This window comes from Solea senegalensis, linkage group LG8 (assembly GCF_019176455.1).
Source record: "Solea senegalensis isolate Sse05_10M linkage group LG8, IFAPA_SoseM_1, whole genome shotgun sequence".
In the NCBI taxonomy this organism is placed as follows: domain Eukaryota; kingdom Metazoa; phylum Chordata; class Actinopteri; order Pleuronectiformes; family Soleidae; genus Solea; species Solea senegalensis.
The window spans coordinates 1,780,225-1,806,670 of record NC_058028.1 but is presented as its reverse complement, the minus strand read 5'-3'; the positions used below and the strand labels follow the sequence as shown (position 1 = coordinate 1,806,670).

General features: G+C 42.8%; 2 protein-coding genes across 5 annotated transcripts; both read left to right on the top strand.

The window, feature by feature from the left end:
* Positions 1–650: 650 nt before the first annotated feature.
* LOC122773785 (T-box transcription factor TBX1-A) lies at positions 651–7,756 on the top strand. The gene is made up of 8 exons (XM_044032699.1): positions 651–801; positions 879–1,053; positions 1,372–1,473; positions 1,558–1,729; positions 1,811–1,966; positions 4,207–4,274; positions 4,359–4,459; positions 7,423–7,756. The coding sequence occupies exons 1-8, from the start codon at positions 795–797 to the stop codon at positions 7,473–7,475; spliced, it is 834 nt and encodes a 277-aa protein (XP_043888634.1). The 5' UTR covers positions 651–794; the 3' UTR covers positions 7,476–7,756.
* A 950-nt stretch (positions 7,757–8,706) lies between these two features.
* LOC122773442 (centrosomal protein of 164 kDa-like) lies at positions 8,707–26,376 on the top strand. Of its 4 annotated transcripts, none has more exons than XM_044032145.1 (27): positions 8,707–8,872; positions 9,119–9,202; positions 10,241–10,352; positions 10,636–10,870; positions 12,109–12,249; positions 12,322–12,441; positions 12,533–12,601; positions 12,724–12,828; positions 13,633–14,691; positions 15,356–15,406; positions 15,802–15,890; positions 16,916–17,338; positions 18,305–18,436; positions 19,162–19,357; positions 19,930–20,007; positions 20,138–20,260; positions 21,181–21,264; positions 21,346–21,396; positions 21,473–21,732; positions 22,800–22,961; positions 23,095–23,236; positions 23,371–23,478; positions 24,056–24,149; positions 24,240–24,572; positions 24,969–25,041; positions 25,141–25,260; positions 25,461–26,376. In XM_044032145.1, the coding sequence occupies exons 2-27, from the start codon at positions 9,124–9,126 to the stop codon at positions 25,555–25,557; spliced, it is 4,536 nt and encodes a 1,511-aa protein (XP_043888080.1). In that variant the 5' UTR covers positions 8,707–8,872; positions 9,119–9,123; the 3' UTR covers positions 25,558–26,376. The 4 variants fall into 4 exon arrangements, with proteins under 4 accessions (XP_043888080.1, XP_043888079.1, XP_043888078.1 ...); XM_044032144.1 differs by having other exon boundaries at positions 12,521–12,601; positions 24,975–25,041; XM_044032143.1 differs by having other exon boundaries at positions 12,521–12,601.
* Positions 26,377–26,446: the final 70 nt, after the last annotated feature.

The window sequence follows — 26,446 nt, the reverse complement described above, 5'->3', positions numbered from 1 at the left end:
AGATAAAACATTTAAAACAACCCCAGTGATTCAGAGCATAAAGTTAAAATACACCAAAAGAACTCTAACAATGACTAAATTAACATTAAAATCTCATGCTGGGTTAAAAGCCAAGCAGTAAAAGTGAGTTTTAAGACGAGATTTAAACAGGGAGTATACAACTCTAAGAGGTCTGAGATATCATGTGGTGCCAAACCATTCAAAGAATACAATTTTAAAATAAAAAGAACGCTATCTGAGCAGCATGAACATGACGAGCAGGTGAGCTCTAACTGTGGCAGCGATTGCTTGCGTAGTGTTGTTGTTTCATCTCTGTCACTTTCAGGGACTCACTGTCTCTAATTGGTCTGGTGTTGAAACTGCACTGAAGTAATAAAGCAGCAGTTTGTTGCTGTCGTCGTCTGTTCACACCCGGCAACACTGGGCTGATCAGCAGGTGATTTATGTGCTGCCCACTGGTCAAATCAAGCTTGACTTCAGGCTTCAGGCTATGACACAAAAGTTTACGCAGGGAAATGTGTGTGTGTGTGTGTGTGGGTGTCAGTGTGTATTGTAATTGATGAGGCTGATGGTGTTTGGGTCCCTAGCGAGAGTGCGATGGTGTATAAAAGCAGTTTGTTGACACAGCAGCCTCTCCTGTGCTCGGATGTACTGATCTATGAACTGAGAAGAAGAAGATTTGTGATTTTATTGTCGTGGTCTTGATGCAATGTTTGGAGTTTCGACTTGAAAAGTAGACAACGAGGCTGAATTTATAATATTTTCACATTATCGGGCTAAGAGAGTGTCGAGGTATGGATGGTAAGTGATTTGTGTGCAGAGTAGATCCATGTTGTGTTTCTGAGATCCATGTGTTTCCCTCTCTTCTCTGCTTTCAGGTGCTCACATGTCTCAGAGCTGCAAACTGTCTCTGCCCTGCTGTGTCAGTGGGGGGTCGCTGCTGAACCCCAAGACCCCACAGATAGGTGGGGTCAGAGTTCAGCTCGAGATGCATGCACTCTGGCAGCAGTTTGACCAGCTGTGCACCGAGATGATTGTTACCAAAGCTGGAAGGTAACAATGCTGTCAGTGAAACGCGTTATTAACGGAGATGAACCTTCTTTTTGGCCCTTTTTTCACATGCTGTTGCAACAACTAGTCCAATCCAACTTTATTTGTGAAGCACTTTAAACAAACCACAGTGGACCAAAGTGCTGTGCAGAGTAAATAAAAGACATAATAAGTGAAAGGTTCAAAATGAGATTAAAATAAATTAAAAATCAAATAGCAGCCATACAATAAAATCAATAAAATCAATAAAATCAATAAAAATCTATGTCTCATGAAGTGTCAAATACCTTTATTTTCTCCTTGTTGTTTTTTTTGCTGCAGAAGAATGTTTCCAACATTCCAAGTGAGAATCTCTGGGATGGATCCGACTGCGGAATATGTTTTACTCATGGACTTCATCCCTGCTGACGACAAAAGATACAGGTGAGTCACAATATTTAGCAATTGTGCATTATTTTCCTCTTATCACTGAGACTGTGTGTGTGTGTGTGTGTGTGTGTGTGTCAGATATGCGTTCCACAGCTCCTCCTGGTTGGTGGCAGGGCGAGCAGATGTCGCCGCTCCGAGCAGGATGCATTTCCATCCCGACTCACCTGCGCGTGGATCTCAGTGGATGAAGCAGACCGTCTCCTTTGATACTTTAAAACTCACCAACAACTTGCTGGATGAAAATGGACACGTCAGTCATGAGTTAACGAAATGTCTTTCCTTCCAGTGATGTCCCTGTTTTGACTGTTTCCTCTTACTTCCTCCTCTGCAGATGATATTAAATTCCATGCATCGGTACCAGCCACGCTTCCACGTGGTGTATGTGGATCCAGCACCTAACAGCCACTTAAACGCTTACAGAAACTTCGCCTCGTTCTCGTTTCCAGAGACGTGTTTCATGGCCGTCACCGCCTACCAGAACCACCGGGTAGGAAATGTCACAGTCTCAGACCCGTCACAGACCCGTCGCAGTCTCAGACCCGTCGCAGTCTCTCAGACCCGTCGCGATCTCAGACCCGTCACAGTCTCAGACCCGTCACGGTCTCAGACACAGTCTCAGACCCGTGCGCCGCCAGATCTCCCGTGCGCGGTCTCCGGAGCCGTCGCGGTCTGGCCACCCGAGTCTCACCGTGGCAGAGACCCGTGCGTCTCCCCCAGTCTCCAGACCAGTCTCCAGACCCCATCACAGTCTCAGACCGTCACAGTCTCAGACCCGTGGCGACCCGTCGCAGTCTCAGAGTCTCAGACCCCATCACCTCCAGCCCGTCACAGTCTCAGACCACAGTCTCCAGACCCGTCACAGTCTCAGACCACATCCTCAGACCCTCGCAGTCTCCAGTCACCCAACATCACAGTCTCAGACCAGTCTCAGACCCCCACAGTCTCAGACCGTCACAGTCTCAGACACCCATCACAGTCTCAGACCGTGCCGTCTCAGACCCGTCACGATCCAGACCGTCATCTCGATGTTTGTTTGACACACAGAACCGGCCCGAGCCTTTACGGGCCCTAAGCAGAATTTGATTTGGGGGCCCCAGTCACCTGTGTCACACTATAATGTTACATTATCAATTGTAGATGCATAAGGACCACCCTATTCGTTCAAGAGTGCATACGGACATTTTGAATTTGGTAGATGCAGTTTCCCTTGTTCTGGTGCATTTCTGAGCGCTGGAGAAGGGTAATACCTAAATGTGTCCAGATTCACAGCCTTTTGCTTTTTGACTTATTGAGGTGGTGACTTGGGCTTCAGAGCCCCTTGACCTCTTGGGCCTGGTCCTCTCATTCAGTAATCCATCCTTGCTCACATAGCAGAAATGTTTTGGGGCTCCCCTCTAGACTTCTGGCCCTCAGTAGACCCCTGTGTTAATATAGTCCTTATTTACACCAAACCTTTGAACCTTAGAGGGCACTGAGATCACAGATTTATTTTAAAGTGTCATATACAAAGTGAAGCACTAAGTATGGTTTAGTGAAGTTAAATTGAACAATTAATGAATTCATTTGTTAATTCATTCAATCATGTCACTTGTTTAAGTTATTTAATATGTTTAAAAAAACAAAACCAAAAAAAACACTCGATTGGGGGCCCCCTGGTGGCCATTAGTTCGCTTAGTCCGCTTATGCCTCAGGCCGGCCCTGGTCGTCATCATGGTGTGGTGGGATTTTTCCATATGGAGTATCCTCACTGTAGTAACACACACACACACACACACAAACATGACCGAGCTTCCTCTCACACACACACACACACACACACACACACACGCACACACACACACACACGAACATGACCAGAGCTTCACTCACACACACACACACACACACACACACACACACAAACATGACCGAGCTTCCTCTCACACACACACACACACACACATATGACCGAGCTTCCTCTCTCACACACACACACACACACACACACACACACACACACACGAACATGACCGAGCCTCTCACACACACACACACACACACACACAAAACATGACCAGCTTCTCCACACACACGCACACACACACACACACACACACAAACATGAGCTTCCTCTCACACACACACACACACATATGACGAGCTTCTCTCACACACACACACACACACACACACACGAACATGACCAGAGCTCTCTCACACACACACACACACACACACACAAACATGACCGAGCTTCCTCTCACACACACACACACACACACACACACACACACACACATGACTGAGCTTCCTCTCACACACACACACACACACACACACACACACACACACGCACACACACATATGACTGAGCTTCCTCTCTCACACACACACACACGAACATGACCGAGACATATAATTGAGGTTACAGGTTGTCTTATCTGCAACAAACACACATTCTTATAGCTATGCTAAAGACTGGAAGATGACGATGATGAGGCTCATTCTAGCAGATGAAGAAGAAATGAAGGCTTCTACTGGGTCTTACATTTCCACTGATGCCTGTTGTAACCGAACACAATAAAAACACACTTCCATTCCCAAGTCATTTGACCTGGGAGTCAAACGCGTTCCCACTGATGTGTCAGTGCCTAAGATTTAACCTTCACTCCTTAAACGGTGGTTCTGTTTTCAAAGCAGTTACATGTGTTCCTTATCTTAATGTGTGTTCTATCCTCTTTCTCTCAGATTACCCAGCTAAAGATTGCTAACAACCCATTTGCTAAAGGCTTCCGCACCACAGACCCCAAGGACTGGTGAGTTTTAATGGGTTGTGATTATAGACTTTAGATAGATTTACACAGTCTATAATAACAACATCATATGTATATTTTGTTTAGGGTGGCTATTTCCAGGCCGCTTGCAGGGGGGTGTCCACCAGAGGGCAGTACAGAGCCTCTGACCACCAAACACAGGAGCTGGAGTTCAAAGACTTCAACCAGTGAGTCATGAAGCAAATGAACAGAATTAACATAGTTTTCTGTCATTTGCATAAACTTGGAATTCTACAGAGAATGTTGTTGTTTCAAATGTTTTTTTTTTATTCAGAGACGTGTACAATAGTGCAGACGTGTATAATAGTGCAGACGTGTATAACAGTGCAGACGTGTATAATAGTGCAGACATGTATAACAGTGCAGACGTGTATAATAGTGCGGTACAATAGTGCAGACGCGGTATAATAGTGCAGGCGGTACAATAGTATATATAATAGTGCAGACGGTACAATAGTGCAGACGCGTACAATAGTGGCGACATATAGTGCAGCGATAGTGCAGACGGTATAATAGTGCAGACGCAATAGTGCAGACTTGTATAATAGTGCAGACGTGTACAATAGTGCAGACATATATAATAGTGCAGACGTGTATAATAGTGCAGACGTGTACAATAGTGCCGACATATATAATAGTAGTGCAGACGGTACAATAGTGCCGACGCAATAGTACAGTGCAGGCATGCAGACGGTATATAAAGTACAATAGTGCAGACGGTACAATAGTGCAGTATAATAGTGCAGACGGTATAATGCAGTGGCGGTACAATAGTGCAGACGTACAATAGTGCAGACAGTGCATAGTGCCGCATATATAATAGTGCAGACGCAGGCGTGTAATAGTGCCGACGTATAATAGTGCAGACGGGTGTATAATAGTGCAGACGGTATAGCAGTGCAGACGTATAATAGTGACAGACGTATAAAGTGCAGATAAGTATATGCAATAGTACGGTTTAATAGTGCAGATGTAATAGTGCAATGTATAATAGTGCAGATGTGTATAATAGTGCAGACGTGTATAATAGTGCAGATAGTGCAGAGATGTATAATAGTGCAGATGTGTATAATAGTGCAGACGTATAATAGTGCAGACACATAAGTGCAGATGTGTATAATAGTGCAGACGCAGTGCAGATAATAGTGCAGATGTATAATAGTGCAGACGTATAATAGTGCAGATGTGTATAATAGTGCAGACGGTATAATAGTGCAGACGTGTATATGTGGTATAGTGGACATATATAATAGTGCAGAGTGCAATAGTATAATAGTGCAGACGCGTACAATAGTGCAGACGCAATAGTGGTGCAGACAATAGTGCAGACAATAGTGCCACATAATAGTGCAGATGTAGTGCAGACGGTATAATATAGTGAGTGCAGATGTGTATAATAGTGCAGAGGTATAATAGTGCAGACGCGTATGTGCGCAGTGTATAATAGCAGCGTGTATAATAGTGCAGGCAGACGTATAACAGTGCAGACGGTATAACAGTGACGCGTATAATAGTGCAGACGTGCAGGTATAATAGTGCAGACGCGTATAACAGTGCAGTATAATAGCGCAGATGGGTAATAGTGCAGACGACGGTATAATAGTGCAGATGTGTATAATAGCAGATGTATAATAGTGCAGATGTGTATAATAGTGCAGACGTATAATAGTGCAGATGTGTATAATAGTGCAGACGGTATAATAGTGCAGATGTGTGTATAATAGTGCAGACGTGTATAATAGTGCAGACATATATAATAGTGCAGACGTGTACAATAGTGCCGACATATACATGCAGACGCAGGCAATAGTGCAGACGGTATAATGCCAGTGCCGACATATATAACAGTGCAGACGCGGTATAATAGTGCAGACGTACAATAGTGCGCGGTAGAGTGCAGATGTGTATAATAGTGCAGACGTATAATAGTGCAGACGGTATAACAGTGCAGACGTATAACAGTGCAGAATAGTGCAGACGGTATAGTACGGTATAACAGTGCAGACGGTATAATAGTGCAGACGCGGTATAATAGTGAATAGTGCAGCAGACGGTGCAGCGTGTATGCAGACGGTTAATAGTGCAGATGTATAATAGTGCAGACGGTATAATAGTGCAGAGACGCGGTATAATAGTGCAGATGTGTATAATAGTGCAGACGGTATAATGCAGATGTGTATAATAGTGCAGACTGTGTATAATAGTGCAGACGCGGTATAATAGTGCAGACGGTATAATAGTGCAGATGTATTATAGTGCAGACGTATAATAGTGCAGACGACGGTATAATAGTGCAGATGTGCAGAGTGCAGTGTATAATAGTGCAGACGTGTATAATAGTGCAGATGTGTATAATAGTGCAGACGTGTATAATAGTGCAGACGTGTATAATAGTGCAGACTTGTATAATAGTGCAGACGTGTATAATAGTGCAGACTTAGAGTTCAGATATAACATTTAACACAAACCCAATGGGAACCAGTCCTGTGCAACCAGCAATGGTTCTGGATATATTTGTTACTTGAAAATAAGTGAAAAACACACCAGAACTCTTGTGATCTAGGACATACTGCAAAGCTGTCAGCTCAGGGAACAGACGTTTACATATTTCAGACCCTTGTCCCACATGTCTCCACATATGTCCAAACTCTTTCTCCCAGTCTTTTTTATTATTAGCCATGTTTAACTGTCTGCTTCTGTTATGGCTCATGTATCAAAGACACTGCGTGAGCTTCTGTCATACAATCCCTAAGACACTGGTCTAATGTGTCAGGTGTTGCTCTTTCAAAATGATGTAAGTGTGTGTTTTGACAAAATGTCTTCTTTGGAGGAATTTGTAAAATCAGCACTTGGTAGGTGATATTTCTCACAGAGCTGCTCCAATGATGAAGCATAATCCTAACGCTTTCCACCATCCATCACTGAAGACACGTATGATGGATTAGGAAAGAGTAAAGTAAAAATGTTATTATGAATAATAATAGTATTATATATATACATATATATTTATATACATACATATAGGTAATGATAGTTTGTTCCCTTTTTTTTCATTTCAAACCTGTTCAAATGAAAACACTAATTTCTCTCCAGACCTTTGAAGCTAATCCATTTTCTTGTGAATCTTCAGTGCAGGAGGAAACGACAACATTCTCACTGGAACAGTTTGAACAATTCCACTAACTTAAAGACTTCAGCTCCCACCCTGGAGAGGAGAGACGGGGACAGTTCTTGGTTCCAGGTGTACAAGAACCTCGCATAAAAATACTGAATAAAAAAGCAGCAGACTAACCTTTGAGCTCAGTTTGACGTCATTCAAAACCGTGCTGCGTATGTGTTTTTAAATGTACTTTGTGACATTCCCACTAGAATGACTTTATAAGATCTGTGTGCACCATCTGACACTAACATATGATATTTACTGCTGTGGCACCACAACAATGGCAACCTGTGCTTCATATTTGTTCCCTCAATAAACATTTTTGAAATGTCTTGTTGTGTGAATGAATGACATGAAGAGACGTCTGTCCTCAGTTATCTGATGTGCAAAGTACAGGTCTGAACCTAATCCTGTCCAGAACCTAATGTGGAGGTAGTTGAGGATCAGGGTACCATGATCCAGCAGTGAAAAAAAACACCAGCAACACACTAAACAAACCATTTTAAAGTTTTATTCAAAAGCAAGTTCAAAATGTCTGCTGCAGCCTGGCTGCGAGTGGTTCAGTGAAGTCCACTGCAGCTGGGATGTTCAGGCCACCAGAACTTCCTGTGCAGGACCAGCTCCCAGGATCCACAGAGACTCACACACACATCTCACACTCACATGCAGACACATTTCTAGATTTGTTCTTACTGTGAAGACGACTGCAGAGTGACGCGTGTCTGTAAATGCAATGAAAACAATTGACTTCAGCAGTTTATTGATATTAGAAAATACACATTTTACTTCAGAATGCTTGGATGTAGGATGGACATCTGAGATGTTTTGAATAATTTAAGTGACACATGTGCACTAAATTTGGCTGAATTATAAAAGGTATGGGTGGTCAAATGAAGAGCCGACATAGCTCTTCTTTGTGAGCGTCTGGCTCGCTAAACAAAAGTGGAAATCCCGTCACCAGTAGAGAGATGTGTCCAGGCTGGGCTTTTTGATGAGCGATGGATTAAGGACCCCGGGCACCACACTTCAGGAGACGGAACAGGCATAAATATAGACAAAGTCACTGTGTTGTCAATACTGAAGTTATATCTAATGTAGAACAGTCTGAATAGTCTCATAAATGACCCTTACTACTCATTAAATGAGCCACAAACTATACATTCCTCTTGAGTGAGGTGAAATGTGTAGGAAAGTGGAGTTTCCGAGGAAACGTGAACGCCACATGAATCTTAGCCAATCAAAGCTGCGCTCTCATCGTCAACAGGAAGCGGGGGAAGCGTCCTTGGATATGTTCGCGTCTGTGTTCAAAGTGTAAATAGCAACAAACACGGACTTGAGAGAGAACATTACAACGTTTGCGAGATAAAAGAGTCCATTTAAACATGGACTTTTCCAGCTTCTTAGTCTTTTGAGCCCAATGGTAAGTAGCCTGATGCTAACTTTGAAGTTAGCTGAGATGCTAGCTTTAGTAGCGTATGCGCGTCGGTCGTGTCTCACGCGTTAATGCTCTTAATGTTTATCGTTGTGTCGTTTGTTGAGATGGAATTAGATTTTACTGTCGCACAATTTCTGACCAGAATAGTCTTAGTTGCAAACCCTCGCTTTTTGCGCAGTTATAAACATGCCCTCCTTTGTTTTGCATTGTCTTTCTCTTGTGTCACTACAGCAACCATGAGTGCAGCAGCTCTTATAGGAGACCAGCTGATCCTTGAAGAGGACTATGATGAGAATTATGCTCCCTCTGAACAAGGTGGGTTCTTGCCTTGTCTGGTAGTTCTTGGGTTAAATAATCCCATCTTTGTTAGCTGAGAGGTGCACAGTTCACTCACAGTGCAGAGATTCTTAAAATGTGCTTCAAATATTCACAGATGACCTCAAAAAAGTCAAACTTTCAAACACACCTGGGGCCTTGTGTATAAAAGAGTGCACAGCTTTCATACTGAAAGATGGCGTACTCACAAAATTCTCAGATTTATAAAACCGTGCGTGCGCTCAGTCCTGTGCATCTTTTCTTTATACATCCCATCGAACGTGAAGCTGAGCACAGGTGAACGAGTAACACACCACGCCCCTGTTCCACCCACAAATGAACATACAAATGACTGTAAAACGCCTTCTACCTGAAGAACAATCGCAAATGTGGCAGCAAAATAAAAAAGAAGAAAAAGTGCACGATCAACACAGTCGTCTATTTTGTAGAAATCTGAACTTTTTTAGTGATAAACACAAAGGAATTAAATGTCAGGGTCACAGCGGCTGTTCATATTTATATTGATGCCTGTGGGTCTTTTTTTAATATTTAATATAACGTGCATGTTTGGACATGATGAAGACATATGAGCTGAAGTTACAGATCATTAAACTGGTCAGTGTCGCACATCATCATCCAGCTACACACACGTTATGCACAGAATAAGCAGACAGACACTGGTTTACTGCATGTACCCACTCATTACTGTCACTGATTGTGTTGTGGAAACTGGGGAGAGAGGAAGAGGGAGGCGGAGATGAAGATGCCAGTGTGCCGGTGTCTCCAGTGGCTGACATAAGCGCACCTGCATCACCCGTGTCTTCTGAGGAAGTTATTTTTAACAGTTAGTTTGTTATCGTATGGATTCAAATGGGATAAAGAAAATGTTCTACTCAACGTTCACGTCCCGTTTTCTTACAACAAATTATTGAAATTATTGATATGTATATCTGTATGTATATATATATATATATATATATATATATGTATATATATATATATATATCATTTTTAACATTTTCCTCTATTCATCACCAGAGATCCAAGAGTACGCAAGAGAGATTGGCATTGACCCTGACCGTGAACCGGAGCTCCTGTGGCTGGCCAGGGAGGGCATTGTTGCCCCTTTGCCTCCTGAATGGAAGCCTTGGTAAGGAAGCGCATGCCGAGTGCCACAGAGTGAAAAAAGCTGAACAACTTACACTTAGTATTTTGAAGGCGTTACTATGAAAACTAATAAAGCAGCTGATGGTATATAATCCTTGATGGTGTAACGAATGTTGGAGATATGGTTCTAAAGAATGAAGTAGTTGTGCTACAGTGTCATGTGATCTACACAACCTTCATTTGTCCATCCTGTCATCCTTCATTTTCCTGGGCTTTTTTTGGGAGATGCTTAAGTGACCACTCACTTCCCCCTTTCCCCCCCACAGCCAGGATGTGACGGGCGAAATCTATTATTTTAATTTCTCCACGGGCCAGTCCACGTGGGATCACCCCTGTGATGAGCACTACCGCCGCTTGGTCGTCCAGGAGCGGGAGCACGTGCAGCTCACAGCCACTGCCGGGGGGGCATGGGTGAAGAAGGACAAGAAGAAGAAGAAGAAGAAGATGGAAAAGAAGGAGAATAAAGAGAAAAAGAGGAAAACGTCTGTCAGTGCTCCTGGAGTGAGTAGTTGTTTTGTTTGACTTATGATGGTATTTATCAAACGTTTATGCTACTGCTAAGAGCAGAAGAAGAATCAACACACAGAGACTAATACTGATTGTTATGGAAATAGAGCCTGCTATTATGGCCTTGATGCATCTTCAGCCGCTTTATCTTCTTGAGGGTTGTGGGAGGATAAGTATGATATAAACCAGCAGAGGGCAGCACCTGTGATCCAAGAGTCTGCTCCAGTCTCTGCAGCACTAAGATCTGACAGGACATGTAAAGAGACTAGACCATTATCTGAGTTACTAACTTTAACTAGTGCTGTTTCTGTGCTATGATGTCATCTAAAACCTGATACACATGGTGGATAAATATCTGCTTCATCTGTCAACTCAACAGTCATGAAATGTATTTGATTTCCTTCACGTAAATAAAAAGCAGGTGGAATCACTTCCTCCTCTCTGCTTGACATCATGACATCACACTTTCAGGCATTGTTGTCTGATGTCGTAATCTATTATTATTATTATTTTCATTATTATTATTATTGTTATTATTATGATTATTATTATTGTTAATAATAATCTTGAGGTGCAGCCCAGAGGCTCCACCCTCTCTGTCACATTTGCTGCATTAACCACAGCAACAACAATCTTCAGGGGGGATTTTTAAGCACTTTCTTGATTGAGGTCCTGGATCATCAGCGTGCACATGACTGACCTCATCATAGATAGATAGATGAGCTTTATTTTCAGACTCAAGGCCCATACAAAAAGTAAAAAACAAGACACACAGTACAAATGAATAAGAATCACACAGTAGAATAACAATAATAATAATAAAAAAAAAACAGCAACATAATAATCTAATGATTTAACAACAACAAACCAAGAGTCCTAAAGTTCAGGTCAATCCCTCTTCAGTGCTGCCCTGATGCTCTTGAGCAGGTCATCTTTCCCCTGCATACATGTGATTGACTAAAATGAGATATTTGCGTTATCAGGTAGTGGAAAAGAGAACGTAAGAAGTGGCGAGTGTATATCACATAACCGCTCACGTACCATGGGTAGACGAGTGACAGTGTCAATAGGAAGCATGTGATGAGGGAACAAAGAACAAAACAACGACACTCAGCTGTCACCTGCTCTGACCAGGATACGCGATGTTTGTTAGTCTTTTCTACCCTCAGATGTTTCAGTTCACAGAATATCATTTTATTTTACCAAGTGGAAATTGTCATCACTTCCTTTAGGGACTGACTTCAGTCTTTCCATCCCCACTGGTCGGCCTGGCTCCTCTGCAAAGCCCTGGTCCTCTCTCTGGAAATGCCCCTGCTCTCCGTGGGTCCCTCAGCAGCTCTGGAGGACTCGAGCCCCTCAAATCAACCTTAGGGGTAAGAGCCCACTGCTATATGAAGGGCCATTTGATGTACATGTTGAATGATGTGTTTATTTTGTTTTTGCAGGATTTCAGAAAGAGCGGTGCATCTAGTATTTTAGGCAACAGGCAGAAGCTGGGGTCCCTTACTCTGCCAGGTTTTGATGATGATGATGATGATGATGACGACGTAAGCTCGGAAAAGGAGGTAGAGTGCAACCCCGAGACAAAGCAAATCACTGGACCTGCCTCCGTGTTTTCAACTCCTATCATCTCATCATTTTCAGTCATGTCCTCAGGATCCTGACAGGCTCCTGAAGAACCTGCTCCTGGACCAGAATGCACTTGGAGGAGGTCTTCAGTATGAGGTAGAAACACTTGATCCTTTTACCACATTATTCTGAAATAAACTTATAAAGACAAACAGGTGCTGCAGAATCTCATTAGAATAAAAGTGATGTGTGTGTGTGTGTGTGTGTGCACACCATAGGACAGTGAAGCCAGTGGCAAAGCTGCACAGGAGGAAAGGACGGAGCCAGAGCTGCAGGACTTGGCTCTGTCCGGAGACCACAGCCCTGAACCACTGTCCCAACAGGTAAAAACACAACGCTTTATATGTTTACATTCAGAAGATCTCTGTCATCCTGTCATCCTGTCATCCTAGATGGCTGCAAAAAAAAGTTGTTTTCCTATGAGACCCAAAAATAACAATAATAATAATTACATTTTAAATGATTTTAATATATATATGTATTATATTATATATAAAATTTACAATTTAATATGTGGTTGTTATACATTGTGTCCACTGGGCCGTGCATGGGACGCTGGCGGCCTGCAGGTGCCTCTCGACGGTGCCTCCTGTTCCAACACACCTGATTCCGATGAACAGCTCGTTATCAGGCTTCTGCAGAGTTTGATGACGAGCTGAGATTTGAATCATGTGTGATGGGGCGGGGCAACATCTAAGACATGAGGACCAGGGTTAGGAAACACTGATCTAATCATTTAGGACAGATATCAACTCCAGGTCCAAATGTGCTCATTGTCCTTCTGTCAGTCACTGCTTTGTCTTCTCAAACTGAAGTTGTTGTCTCCACCAACTCGATGATTCCTTTCCATCGCTCTCTGCTTTATGTGTTCGTGTCCCATTGATTCAGCAAAACTAGTGTTTTTTTTTGAGGGTAAATAATTTAACAAGGAAAGTACTTTCAAGAACAATGTTTCTGTTCTTTCTTTTCTCTAAAATACCAATATGTCTTGTGTGTTGTTAGGTTTGTATGCCTCGCTCTTTTTTTGTGGTGACAAAATGTCTCCTTTCCTCACCTGTCCTCCTCCATCCTCTGTCCCTTGTGTCTCTGCATGCATCCCTTTGCTTCTCACTTTCCTCTCCAACAAGGATTCTTTGAGGGGCCATCACCTTCATCTGTCCCCACGTCTCCTCAGACCTTACCCAGAACACTCTGCTGAACATTCAAAGAAAGATGTAGCGGAAGACTACAGTGAAGTGGAGGATGGAGATGTTAAAGGTGAAGGTGGCAGTTTTGAAGAAGGGGAAGTAGAGGAGGGACTTAAGGGTGAGGAAGGAGAGAAAGGAAATAGGAGTGGCAGAAAGGAGGTAGATGAGCCAGAAGAAGGACAAGAAAGGCGTAAAGCAACTATTGAGAGGAAGAACGAGGAGGAGGAGGAGGAGGAGGAGGTATGGGTGGAAAAGGTAGAGAAAGAATGCTGTGAAGGTGAGAACAAAGAGAAGGAAGAATGGGATGATAGAGTGACGGAAAACAAACACAGTGAGAAGCAGGAAGAAGATGACAGCAATGACAAAGTGGAAAGGTGCTTTGAAAGACACAAATACAAAGAGTGTGTCAAGGCTGTGGAACGTGTAGACGACGAGGAGGAGGAGAAGGAGGAGGGGATGCAAGGAGGGCTAGAACATGAACAAGATGGTAATACAGATGTGGAAACCTGCTTTAAAAGTGATAAAGATGACAAGGGCATAGATGAGCTCAGTGGAAGTATGCATGATGAAGAAAGAAAGAATGACACTGAGGAAGAAAAGGGAGAGGTGAGTAGCATAGGAGAGCAAGAGAAGGAAATGGACGAAGAGGAGGAGGAGGAGGATGGAGAGAGCGAGGAAGTGTTGGAGAGATGTTCTTTAAGTCAGAGGAATCTGACAGAGAGTGATAACGATATTTCAGAGAGATGTGTGCTGAGTGAAGGAGGTGAAGGAGGTGAAGCAGAGGGGGAAGGGTTGGACACTCGGAATGAATCGGAATCACAAAAGCTTCCAGCAGCTTTGGAGAGGGACAAGGAAGTCAATCAGGTTTTTAAGATGGAAGCAGCTCAAGACCGACGAGCAAAGCTGGACCAGAAGATAATGTTGAGTGACCTCAAACGATGTGACGACAAGAGCAAAATTCAGAGGAAGAATATGACAGAAAAATGCCAACCTGAAGAGGTAGGATTTGGTGTTGCCTTGTGTGCTGACCCCTTCCAGGCTCTACACAATCTCAGTCAGGTTCTGCTTTGACGTCTGTGAGCAAACATTGGTTTATATGATCCAACTCCACTGCCTCAGGGGCTTTGTTCTCCTCACTGATTCCCTCACTCACACATATAGATTGGTCAAAGTGTCATTGATTTAAGCTCCTCAGGACTGGATCTATGGACTATGATCATGTACAAGTGTGCAAGTTTTTAAATGGTGTTGTGACGACGTGCTCACCAACCTGGCTTTTTTGTGCTTTGGAAATACACTGCGTTCCAAATGATTATGCAAATTGTATTTAAGTGTCATAAAGATTACATTACATTATGTTTTTCAATTAAACTCACGTCTGGTGTTGTGTCTCAGGGCTCTTTGGATCACTGAAATTTAAGTTTTTTATTTTTGAAAAAAATACTGTTGTGATTGGAAGGTTTGTTCAATAACATTCAAATTATACTCTAAAGGTTAATGACTTGAAATAATGCTGACTGTCATTTGCATCGATTATTTAGAAAAAATTGAGAAAAATATCACTTGCATAATAATTTGGTGTATATATATTTATATTGCTTTGTGTGTTCATTTAGGGTTGTTACGTTGTTATGTTCATCTCTCTGTGTCTTTGTTACTGCAGGAGTCTGACACCAGTAAACACATCCAGACTTCAGCCTCCTTTGATGTGAAGGTATATATGTATGTATGTATGTATGTGTATGTATGTGTATGTATATGTGTGTATGTATGTATGTATGTATGTGTATATATGTGTGTGTATGTATGTATGTATGTATGTCTATATATTTGTGTGTATATATGTATGTATATATGTGTATGTATGTATGTATATATGTGTGTGTATGTATGTGTATAATATGTATGTATGTATGTATACACATGTGTGTACATATATATACATACATACATATATATATATATATATATATATATGTATATACACACATTCAATGATTGAGTAAATGATTAATGTATGAATACTTCATGTTGATGGTATTAATACTTCATGTTGATGGTATTAATACTTCATGTTGATGGTATTGTAATTCCTCTGGTTTGTTTAAGATGTCAGAACATTTTCTGGACGTCAGCAACCTGTCTGCTGCTGAGCCAGAGGAGTCTGAGGAGGACGTGAAAACAAAGACTGCAAGCAGGTTTGTTGTTGTTGTTGTTGTTGTTGTTGTTGTTGTTGTTGTTTTATTTGAAAAGGTTTTATTACACTTGTGTCTCTTGGTCCATAATCTCAGTCATGTCCCTTCTGAAAGCCAGTGGTTCCCTAAAGAGTCAAGTTTGATAATGACTTATTATTACAATATTCATCATTACTATCCTGCTGCTTTTTATATTTCCTTATTATCTCCTTTGTGTCATCGACCATAAAGATGTAGTGTCAGTATTTTTGTGTCACCTCGACCGTCACGCGCTGAAAATGACTGTCGCATGAAAGCGTTGTCTGTGACTTCTTCAACAAACAATATTTGAATAACACTTAAATTATTCTGAAGAGAACAAGGTGGCTTTCTTATATATGACGTACGTGTGTCTACGTGTCTATCAAACGTTACCGGTATGGTCAGGGTCTCTGCTCTCAGCGACGTCTTACTGCTGGACATAGAGACATTATGTTACAACTTCCTGTTTGTCCTTTCCTTGTTTCAGCTGCACATCTCTGTACAATTCAGCACCACAAAACAAAACCTCAGTCATTTACAAGTCTGCCATTTGTTTGCCAACTAATTATTCGCTGGGATTTGTGCGTTTGCACAACTACACAACAGCGAGTGCGGTGCATTCTGGGGAGTTGTTGTCGTTCATCCACACGAGGCAAAAGAAACTGTCTTCCTTTTGTCAGCCGAGAAGATTTCACATTTACAAACTATATAGATGACCATTCATCTTTCCTTTAAGATCTGTTCAATTTTGTTTGGATTTCTAGTGACAAAAACAGACAAAAAGGTCTTATTTGTTTTCAGATAATAATAATAATAAATATTTTCAAAAATATTATCAATGTATTTAGTGCACTTATCATCTCAGTCAGTAAGATATAACAGTATAATGGTTGATACTTGTAATCAACAGATGATTCTTTTAAATATGGAATAACAAGTGCAATCTTCAATTACATCTCTCTCTCTCTCTCTCTCTCCCTCTCTCCCTCTCTCTCTCCCTCCCTCAGGCATGTGCATGCTGAAGAAAAAGGTCACCTCCCCAAAGTTGACGGACACCAGTCCAGCCCTCCACCCTCCTCTTGCCCCTCTCACTCGGAGCAAAGCGTCGAGCTCCAGCCCAGACACTCTCTGGAGTTCCAGAGGCCTAAAACTGGCAGAGGGCGACGGGTCTGCAGTGTCATCACTGGACCTGAAGCTGCTGAACTCCCCTCACAACACCAAGACGAGCACAGCTGGAGAATCCCCAAAGAAAAGGACAGTGTGAAAAAGGAAGTGAGGACGAAGACCGGGAGAGAGGAGAGGAGCCTGAGAGAAAAGGAGGACCAGAAGGAAAAGAGGGAGGAGACGACGCATCTCCTCGAGGAGAAGCTGAAGAGAGCAGAGGAGGAGGAGGAGAGGAAACTGAAAGAAGAAAGTGAGAAAATACTGAGGTAGGCATGGGGAGTATATAAGTCTTCGTCATCCAATCGTAATAATATCATAACAAAACTCAGTGTAATAACTTGTCAATAATGTAATAATCTCTTTGTTATTAGATTCATTCGTGTTACACTGTGAGTGGAGCGACTCCACGCATACGTTACATACGTTGACACTTTGACGCAGACGCTCTCACATTAGGGAGACAGAGGGTTGAAATACTACATTTCATGGCTTTAAAACTAGTGGAATATTACAGTCGATCGTGTAAAAGTGTTGTGAATGCCACGAGACCAAAGTGTATACACAACAACAATCCATTCCCAAAAGTTACAATAGCTGCAAGCAGTGATGAGGAGGCGACATAGGTTAATCTCACCAGGTCGGTTGAGACCTTCAAAAAGGGGAAACTCAATTCAGGCCCACAGGTGATGATTTTGCAGCATTTCTCGTCTTATCTCAGCGCAGTGAAAATAGTTCAGCCGCGCTGTGTCGTAGAGATGAATTAGAGCTGAGCTTCCACTGGTTTTAAGGAACGTATGAGGAGACATTTGTGTCAGACAGTCTGTGATAAACAGCAAGGAACGAGTCCTCGACATGAACTTTTAGTAATTAAATGCAAATACAACAGCACAGCAGCCCCAGTCGCCTCTGTTTCCTACACAACATCATCACTTAATCAGTGTTTTGCTGCATTGTTATTACAACATTGGCACATTATTACATTATCAGGTTCTGCAAAAGTAAGTAACCTGCCGTTAATCATTTATAACATCATCTGAACAGAGATTATTACAGATTATTATATCATGACGTTCTACACGGACACTTATTTATGACTTCTTCTACTTCAAGCCACACAAATTCAAATTCACGATAAAGTCATCGTTTTAACTCGTGTCGTTCCTTCACTGTGGCTTCTTCTCACTACACCTTCATGTTATTAATATGCAATATTAATATGTGTGTCCCTCAAGGGCTCTGAGGGAGCGTCTGCTCTGTAAGAGGAGGGAGGAGGAGGCGCGTGTCACTGAGGAGTCTGAGAGGACACTGGAAAAACTCAGAGAGTCTGTCCAGGAGGAGACGGAGAAGCAGAAGCACAAGCTCAGGTCAGAATACATCGTTCATCTGTGTTGATGCATCAGCCTCAGCATCAACACACGCCTTCACTGGAAACACTGCTGTCGGCCGGGACAGAAGACCAAAGGGATTTTAGCCACTTAACAGTAGATAGTCTGTTTTAATATGAGGTCATACATGAATGGATGGATAAACATACACGTGTACAACATTGTTCTCCAGAGAACTCAGAGAACCTGTACGCTGAGTTTCTTCTAATTGTTCATCTTTGATATATGAACACCACTCCAGCCACTAGATAACCTAATAAATGTCTCTGTATGAACTTTGGTGCTGTGGAGGTAAAGGTTCACACACTGGGAAGGAAAAGGAAACTAGTTCTGACTAGAGTGCCTTGCAGTGCGAGCATCTCTTGTTATTCCACGCGTTTTATTCTTCTTGATTATATTATTCTGCCAAAAGTTTGGCGTGTAACTCCTCCCACAGTTTTGAGAAAACCGTCACACACATTATATCAAAACTGCGAATCATTTCCACATACACACGAATGGGAAACGGTCGACAGAAGGAGAAACACCACGCCCACTTTGGAGCCTCACAGTGTCGTCATAGTTGAACGTAGAGACGTGGTTCAAACTTTAAACAGGTCACAAGACTTTTTGATACACATTAAGGTTTTTGAACAAAGAAAGTTTTATCGACACTTTCTAATTCGTCTTATTATTGTATTTGTATGTGTGTCCTGTGTGTCTAGGCTGGAGAGTGTAGCCATGCTGAAAGAATTCTGTGTGACTCTGGAGGACGAGCGAGCAGCAGAGCGGGACAGACTGATCGCTCAGAAGAAACAGGACATTGAGCGTCTCAGGGCAGAGTTGGACGAGGAGCTGCAAGGAGAGAGGAGGAGACTGCTCCAGGAACAGGGAGAGGAAGTGAACTCTCTGAAACAGGAGGTGTCTGGATGATGTTCCCTTTATTCACTTTTCTCATTCAGAAATTTGCATCTGCGTCTGCATGTGTAATTAGGGACAATCATTCCAACCGTCCTCACCCTAAAGCTAAAGAAAATACGCTCTTTAAAACATGAAACAAGAAACTGAAAAGTATAAAAGTTTAAAAGTTTAAATCAATCTAGACCATAGTAGGGTGATGAATATGTTCACTGCTTTACCTCGCTGTTCAACCTGGAGCAATATCTTTTATATTCTTGCTGATGTTATTCCCACAGTAAGAGAAAAGTATGTGACATTTACCTTTATACATTTTTGCTCTTTTGTTTGTTTTTTACTTTTACAAATAGAAAAGTTTTGGGCATTTCCATCACATGTGTAAATGAACTCCATTATTTTAATTGTTACTTTAATTTAAAAAAAAACAAAACCTTTAGATTGTGTTAAGATTGTGATTGTGAAGAAGAAAGCAACTCAGCCACTCTTCACTCATGTTACGAGACAAATTTTCCAAGTTGAACCTTGACCTTGACCTTCAATGACAGTAACATCTGTTTCTGTGCTTGTTTTCAAAGGTCAAAAGCAGTGAAAGGAAGAGGGCGCTGACGGTGAGTCCACGCCCTGAGCAGCACCTGGCAGACTACCATCGAGATGTGAGAGGACGCACGCACACGCACACTCACACGCACACGCGCACGCACACACACACACGCACACGCACACACGCACACGATTGTGTCTGAACCGTCAGTGTTGTCAGCTGACTCCTCTCTGTTGCTGCAGCTGGCTGATTTGCTGCAGGAAGTGCGGGAGGAGGTGCAGCGCGATCACGAGAGGAAGTTGGAGGAGCTGAGGAAAGACCATCTGAGAGAGATTAACAACATCAGGGAGAATTACCTGAAAAAGGTCAGAACACTGACAAACACCTTTATCTTGTACAACCTTCAATAACACAAATGAAATCTGTGCAGACCGCTCATTGACCGTGATCATGCCGGTCTTAAACTGGCTCTCACAGCACATGTCAGCCAAGAAAACCCAGTCATTATCCCTTCACTTCCTTTTATTATCAGTAATAAAGTAGAAAGTCCACTGATCCATTTACTCATTTAAAGGTTCTTTCATTCAATTTAATGTCATGATTGTGTTCATTGAATGTGAAGCTGCTTTTAAATGTAAGTTCATTAGTTTCTAGAGCTGCACCTAATGATTATTTTCATAATCGATTAATCTGTCGATTATTTTCTTGATTAATCGTTTGGTCCATAAAATCTCAGATAACCTTAAAAAAATGTTGATCAGTGTTCGTCAAACGTGGAAATGATGATGTTCTGTCCACAAACCAAAATGATTCACTTTTAATGATTTCTTTGTTCTCCAGAGCAAAGAAATGAAGAAAATACTCACATTTAAGAAATCGTGTTTTAATCATGAAAAAAGCTTTGAACCGATTAAATGATTATCAAAATAGTTGTCTGTTAATTTAGTAATCGATTAATAAACGATTCATCGATTCATCGTTTCAGCTTTTATAGTTTCTACAAGTTTAGATTGGGCTTAGAGGAAATAGGGTTACTGTTGTATACATTTTCACATTCTGAGATAGTTGGTTAATAAGATTATAAATGTGCATTTAACACAGATTATAAAAGTCAGACTTTTGTTGCATATATTCTAAAGTATCATTAATTACATTACACATCCAAACTCACTGTGGAAATAGAACATGTTGTGAATTGGGAGATAAAGTTTGAGCGGTCCACGCAGCACCCACACTGCCAGCACTGTCACAAATCTTCTTCTTCTTCTGCTCTTCTTCCCTGTAGGAGTCTGAACTGCAGGCTCTGGCAGATCAGCTGGAGCTGAGAGCTGAAGAGCTGAAGAGTCTGGAGGCGATGCTGCAAACCAAGGTGTTGTAGAAAATACTGTTTGTGCAGAAAATACAGGACATCACAGCTACTCCCACCTTACACACGTGCGTCTCTCATCAGGTAGCCGATCTGAACAAAAGGAAGAAGATGTTTGGCGAGAAAGAGGAGGAGGTAGACGAGCAGGACATGCGTCGTAATTCCCCACGCCTCCATCTACAGCATCAATCTAGTCTTTGTGTGTTTGTAGGCCGTTCCTCGGCTGATCCAGGAGAGAGACCAGCTGAGAGAAGAGCTGGAGAGGACGACAACAGAGAAACATCACGCACAAGAATCTGCTCAGAGAGCCAGGGAGGAGAGGAGCAAGGCCAAGGAGGTGGAGGAGCGACTGAGAGAGGAGAGAAACAAAGCCAGAGACGAGAGCAGGAGAGCCAAGGACGAGCAGGAGAAACTACAGAGGGAGGTTCACCTGCTGCAGGAGAAATACCACTCTCTGAGCTGCAGACTCAGGTACAGTGAAGAAACACTTCATTCCACAAAGCAGCCACTCCCATCGTACATTATGGGATGTACCTGTGGTCAACAAGGACTGGAGGAACATATTTGTCTCTTTAATCATTACATTATAAACACTGGAAGTAAAATAACATAGAAGCAAGTTAGCTTCTCAGGTGACCTGCAGTCAAGTGACCTACAGTCAGGTGACCTGCAGTCAGTCAGGTGACCTACAGTCAGGTGACCTGCAGTCAGTCAGGTGACCTACAGTCAGGTGACCTGCAGTCAGTCAGGTGACCTGTCAGGTGACCTGCGGTCAGTCAGGTGACCTGCAGTGTCAGGTGAGTCAAGTGACCTACAGTCAGTCAGGTGAGTCAGTCAGGTGAGGTGGTGACCAGTCAGTCAGGTGACCTGCAGTCAGTCAGGTGACCTGCAGTCAGTCAGGTGAGTCAGGTGACCAGCAGTCAGTCAGGTGACCTGCGGTCAGTCAAGTGACCTACAGTCAGGTGACCTGCAGTCAAGTGCAGTCAGGTGACCTGCAGTCAGTCAGTCAGGTGACCTGCAGGTCAGTCAGGTGACCCTGTCAGTCAGGTGACCTACAGTCAGGTGACCTGCGGTCAGTCAGGTGACCTGCAGTGACAGTCAGGTGACCTGCAGTCTGACCAGGTGACCAACAGGTGACCTGCAGTCAGGTGACCTGCAGTCAGTGACCAGGTGACGGTCAGTCAGGTGACAGTCGGCAGTCAGTCAGGTGACCTGCAGTCAGTCAGGTGAGTCAGTCACCAACAGTCAGTCAGGTGACCAGGTGGCACCAGTCAGTCAGTCAGTCAGTCAGGTGACCTGCAGTCAGTCAGGTGACCTGCAGTCAATCAAGTGACCTACAGTCAGTCAGGTGACCTACAGTCAGGTGACCTACAGACAGTCAAGTGACCTACAGTCAGTCAGGTGACCTATCACACTGCTCTGCTGCTACTGTCCTGGAGTTAAAGCTCAACTCTAAGTTATTTTCTTGTTAAAGTTTTAAATCAAATCATCGTATTTTGTGAACCACAGTCAGTAACTGAGTAAATCTGTCTGTCCAGTGAGTTGGAACATGAAGAAGGAAGTATCTCCCTCACACGAGAACCTCAGTCAGACAAAGTGAGAGGAGAGAAACCCGCGACATCTGGGCCGTCCACTGACAAGAGAGGAGGCTTGGCTGAGTCCTCTGTCCCCTCTGGACCTGACAGCCAGAGCATGGACGAGTAAGTCCACAACACAACACTCTCATCATGCGACACATTTAGTGGATAATGTCACAAAATCCTGCCAACTCTTCATCGCTGCGTTTAAAAAGGCTTCAGAACACTGTGCACGTGTCCATGTTCTGATCTACAGCTCTTTGTCTGGAGCCTCCATCCACAAAACCAAAGTCTTCAAGGAGAGGGACAGCAATCGGCTGCTGGAGACTCAGACCAGCTCTTCTCAGGACCTCAACCATGAAGGCAGCGTGACGGAGGAGATCATTCACTTCCTGCAGGTAGAAGGAGCTTCAATCACGCCGTGCACTGTGATAATTAGCGTGACGGTCGGTGAGATCTGTGAATCTGAATCACGTTTAGAATAAGAGATGGAATGACTGGCTCGTTGCTTTTCTCTCTCTCTCTCTCTCAGGAAGCCAGAAATGTGTCGGAGCTGGAGCGGATCGTTCAGAAAGGGAACACGCTCCTGCGGAGGACGGAGGAGCAGCTTCAGCAGCTGGACATCTCTATAGCTGAAGAGGTTCGTGAACGAGCAGCAGGCTCGTGATGGTCATCCACACGTTTTCATTATCGTCATCATGCAACTTTCTTCTTAAAAGACTTCAAGTGTATACACAAAGAAATATCCGGATGTGTGTGTATGAGCAACTCTCTAAAAAGTAAAGCTGTGCACACTCGTTTACCATCCTCCACCTTCCAGCAGAACATCCTGGACCACGTTGGGGCTGGAGGAGGCCATATGTTTAACATCACCCTAGTGCAGTAGTCTGCACCCTTCTTCTCCACGATAACATTCATAATATCATGTCTAAAGTTTTTTGTTTTATACATATTTATATGCTATATTCAAAGAAATACAGTTTGTCGCATTTATGAAATTTACAAAAAGAAAACTGTTGACATTTCATTGGCATTTACACCAAAAATAAAATAAAAATGAACGCGTTGTGAGCCACAGCAGAGGGGCCAGAGAGCCTCATGGTTGCAGACCCCTGCCCTGGGGCCACGGTAGCTCAGTGGTGGTGCGAGTCGTGTTTCGATTTGAAGGTTGTGCGTTTGATTCCCGTGTTTCATGCTCTTGGGTCTTGTGTGTTCAGCCTCTGTCTGAGGATCTGTCTCCGCTGAGGAAGGTGACCTTTGATGTTCTGGACTCAGACCTCAGCAGCTCTGCAGACCCACACATCAAAACAAGTAACACATGCTGCTCACACAGTACATGTCGCTTTTGTTTGATAATAGACTAGACTTCACAAATGTGATCTCATCTTGTCCCGTCTTCAGAGGGTCATTCTGCAGTTCCAGCCAAAGTCCAGCAGTTGGCAGAGTCCCTGCAGCAGATCTCGGGTCAGCTCAACACGGTTCTGAGTGCACTGGGTTCAATATCTCAGAGGCAACAGAGTTCCACACCTCGCACGGCCTTCTCTCTGCACCAGCCTGACTCCGCCTCCTCTTCTAAGCCAGTCCTGCCACACATACCCACCGTGTGCCATCACTCCATCTCCGCCCCTCCCTTCAGGAAGCTCTCAGAACATTCAGGGAAGTGGGTTCCTCAGGAAAGTCTCTACAGGGCCTCTGAGGACCTGGTGAACAGGCGATGGAGCCACATGTTCCCCGGTACACAAACATCCATTCTGCTCATTCACTAATGAACGACGCGTGACTGTTAAAGCAGCTTGTATCAGCGGCGGCAGGTTTTATATAAAGCAGAAGCATTTGATTTTCTCTCATTTTAAACACTGTAAATAATGATAAGTGATAAGTTAAGGTACTTTTCTGTGCACACAGCACATGTGTCTGAGCTTGAGAACCTTTGACAAACACTCCTTTAGTGACACCATGAGAACAGAAGTTACACGATGAAGCTTTCATAGGTCATCGTGTAGGAACAGGAAGGCCGAGGGCTCTTGATTTTGAACGTGAATGTCCGTAGCGCCCTCGAGTAATGACGACTGAGTTTTAGTACAAAGGTTAAATTCTGCTCCTTTTACTAACTGTTCCTCTACTCTGAAGGAGCAGCAATGAACCCAGTCACCTCCAGCACCACAACATCCACCTCAGCCTATTCATCATACACTCCTTATAGGTAACCTGCAGTACTATTATTATTATTATTGTTATTGTTATAATAGCCTGTACCTTGTGCTTCCAGTCATCTAAACCTGTGTGCGTGTGTGTGTGTAAGTGAACACAGTCCAGGGCTGCAGCTGGTGACACAGTCAGTGGAGGTGGACGGTGAGAGGCTGCAGAGGGAGATCGACAGCAAGAAGAGGTGGCTGCAGAGACGCATGAAAGACACCAGCATGTATCCTTCTCATACTCTGTCGTTTACTCTGGGAACCCTATTTATACATATGTATGTATATACACACATATGTATGTGTGTATATATACATATATATATATATATATATATATATATATATATATAAAACACTTCTCTGAGTATTTCAGTCAGTACATTTGCCGTGATTTTACTGTGATGTCTTAACTCGACTGTTCCAGACCTCTGTTAACTCGCTGTCATCCTCCGTCCTCTAAGAGTGGCCTGGTCCAGCTGGGCCTGGATGATAATAATCAGATCAGAGTCTATCACTACTGAGGATACGGCACACAGCTGTGACGGTCCCTGAGGACAGAGGTCACAGGTCAGCGTTGTGACAGTCACTGAGGACAGAGGTCACAGGGCGGCGCTGTGACAGTCACTGAGGACAGAGGTCAGAGGTCACAGGTCAGCACTGTGACATCTGCACACATGTGACTGCATCTCTGAAAACCTTTAGTGCAAATGTTTTTAGGGAAAAGTCCAAACTGCTTTTTCTGTTCATGTCAGAGAGGACTGAAGACTTTTATTCTTATTTTATTCATGTTTCAGTGTCTTTGATTTTGTTATTTCACAATTCCTGTTTTGTTTTTGTTTTTTAAGTGAAACTGACTTTTATTTTACCGTTACTTTCTCTCTCTCATACGTCACAATGACATTTCTTTTAAATTCATTGCACGACTTGATCCACCTGGCAAATTAGGCAGTGAGCAGCGTCCATTATGGTATGGACAGTTTGATCATGCTGTTATTACATTACATTACATTACTGGGCTCTTGTTTGTCAGTGATGGTGTTTAACAGTGGAGCAGGAAAGCTTAAACCGTGGCAGCGGAGGCATTTTTCCATAGAACAAAGATCAATTAAGAAAGGTGGAAAATCAGATTGTAATACTGGTAAAAAAGTGATTATATTAAAGTTTCATTAATAAAAATGGATTCATTGCATTAAGATCAATAATAATGACTCAGTAATGTAATAATTGTGACGTTCTTGTTTACGAGCAGAAAAGGTTGTACAAAATGTTCTTTGAGTTTATAAATAATGTGCATATGTTGTATTTTTTTATTACAAATCCTATTAAATCCTGTATATATTTATATATATATATCTACTGTTTATGCATTCTTTATTTTTCTGTGCACTGGATTATGAAAATAATAGTTAC

What these genes read in the sequence shown, in the direction of transcription:
- LOC122773785 (XM_044032699.1), top strand. An exon ending in ATTGTTACCAAAGCTGGAAG is followed by an intron (nt 1,054 to 1,371) that starts GTAACAATGCTG and finishes TTTTTGCTGCAG; the next exon opens with AAGAATGTTTCCAACATTCC. An exon ending in CCGCCTACCAGAACCACCGG is followed by an intron (nt 1,967 to 4,206) that starts GTAGGAAATGTC and finishes TCTTTCTCTCAG; the next exon opens with ATTACCCAGCTAAAGATTGC.
- LOC122773442 (XM_044032143.1), top strand. Translation starts at nt 9,124, where the DNA reads ATGAGTGCAGCAGCTCTTATAGGAGACCAGCTGATCCTTGAAGAGGAC. An exon ending in CCCTCAAATCAACCTTAGGG is followed by an intron (nt 12,250 to 12,321) that starts GTAAGAGCCCAC and finishes TTGTTTTTGCAG; the next exon opens with GATTTCAGAAAGAGCGGTGC. An exon ending in GGGAGAATTACCTGAAAAAG is followed by an intron (nt 20,261 to 21,180) that starts GTCAGAACACTG and finishes TCTTCCCTGTAG; the next exon opens with GAGTCTGAACTGCAGGCTCT.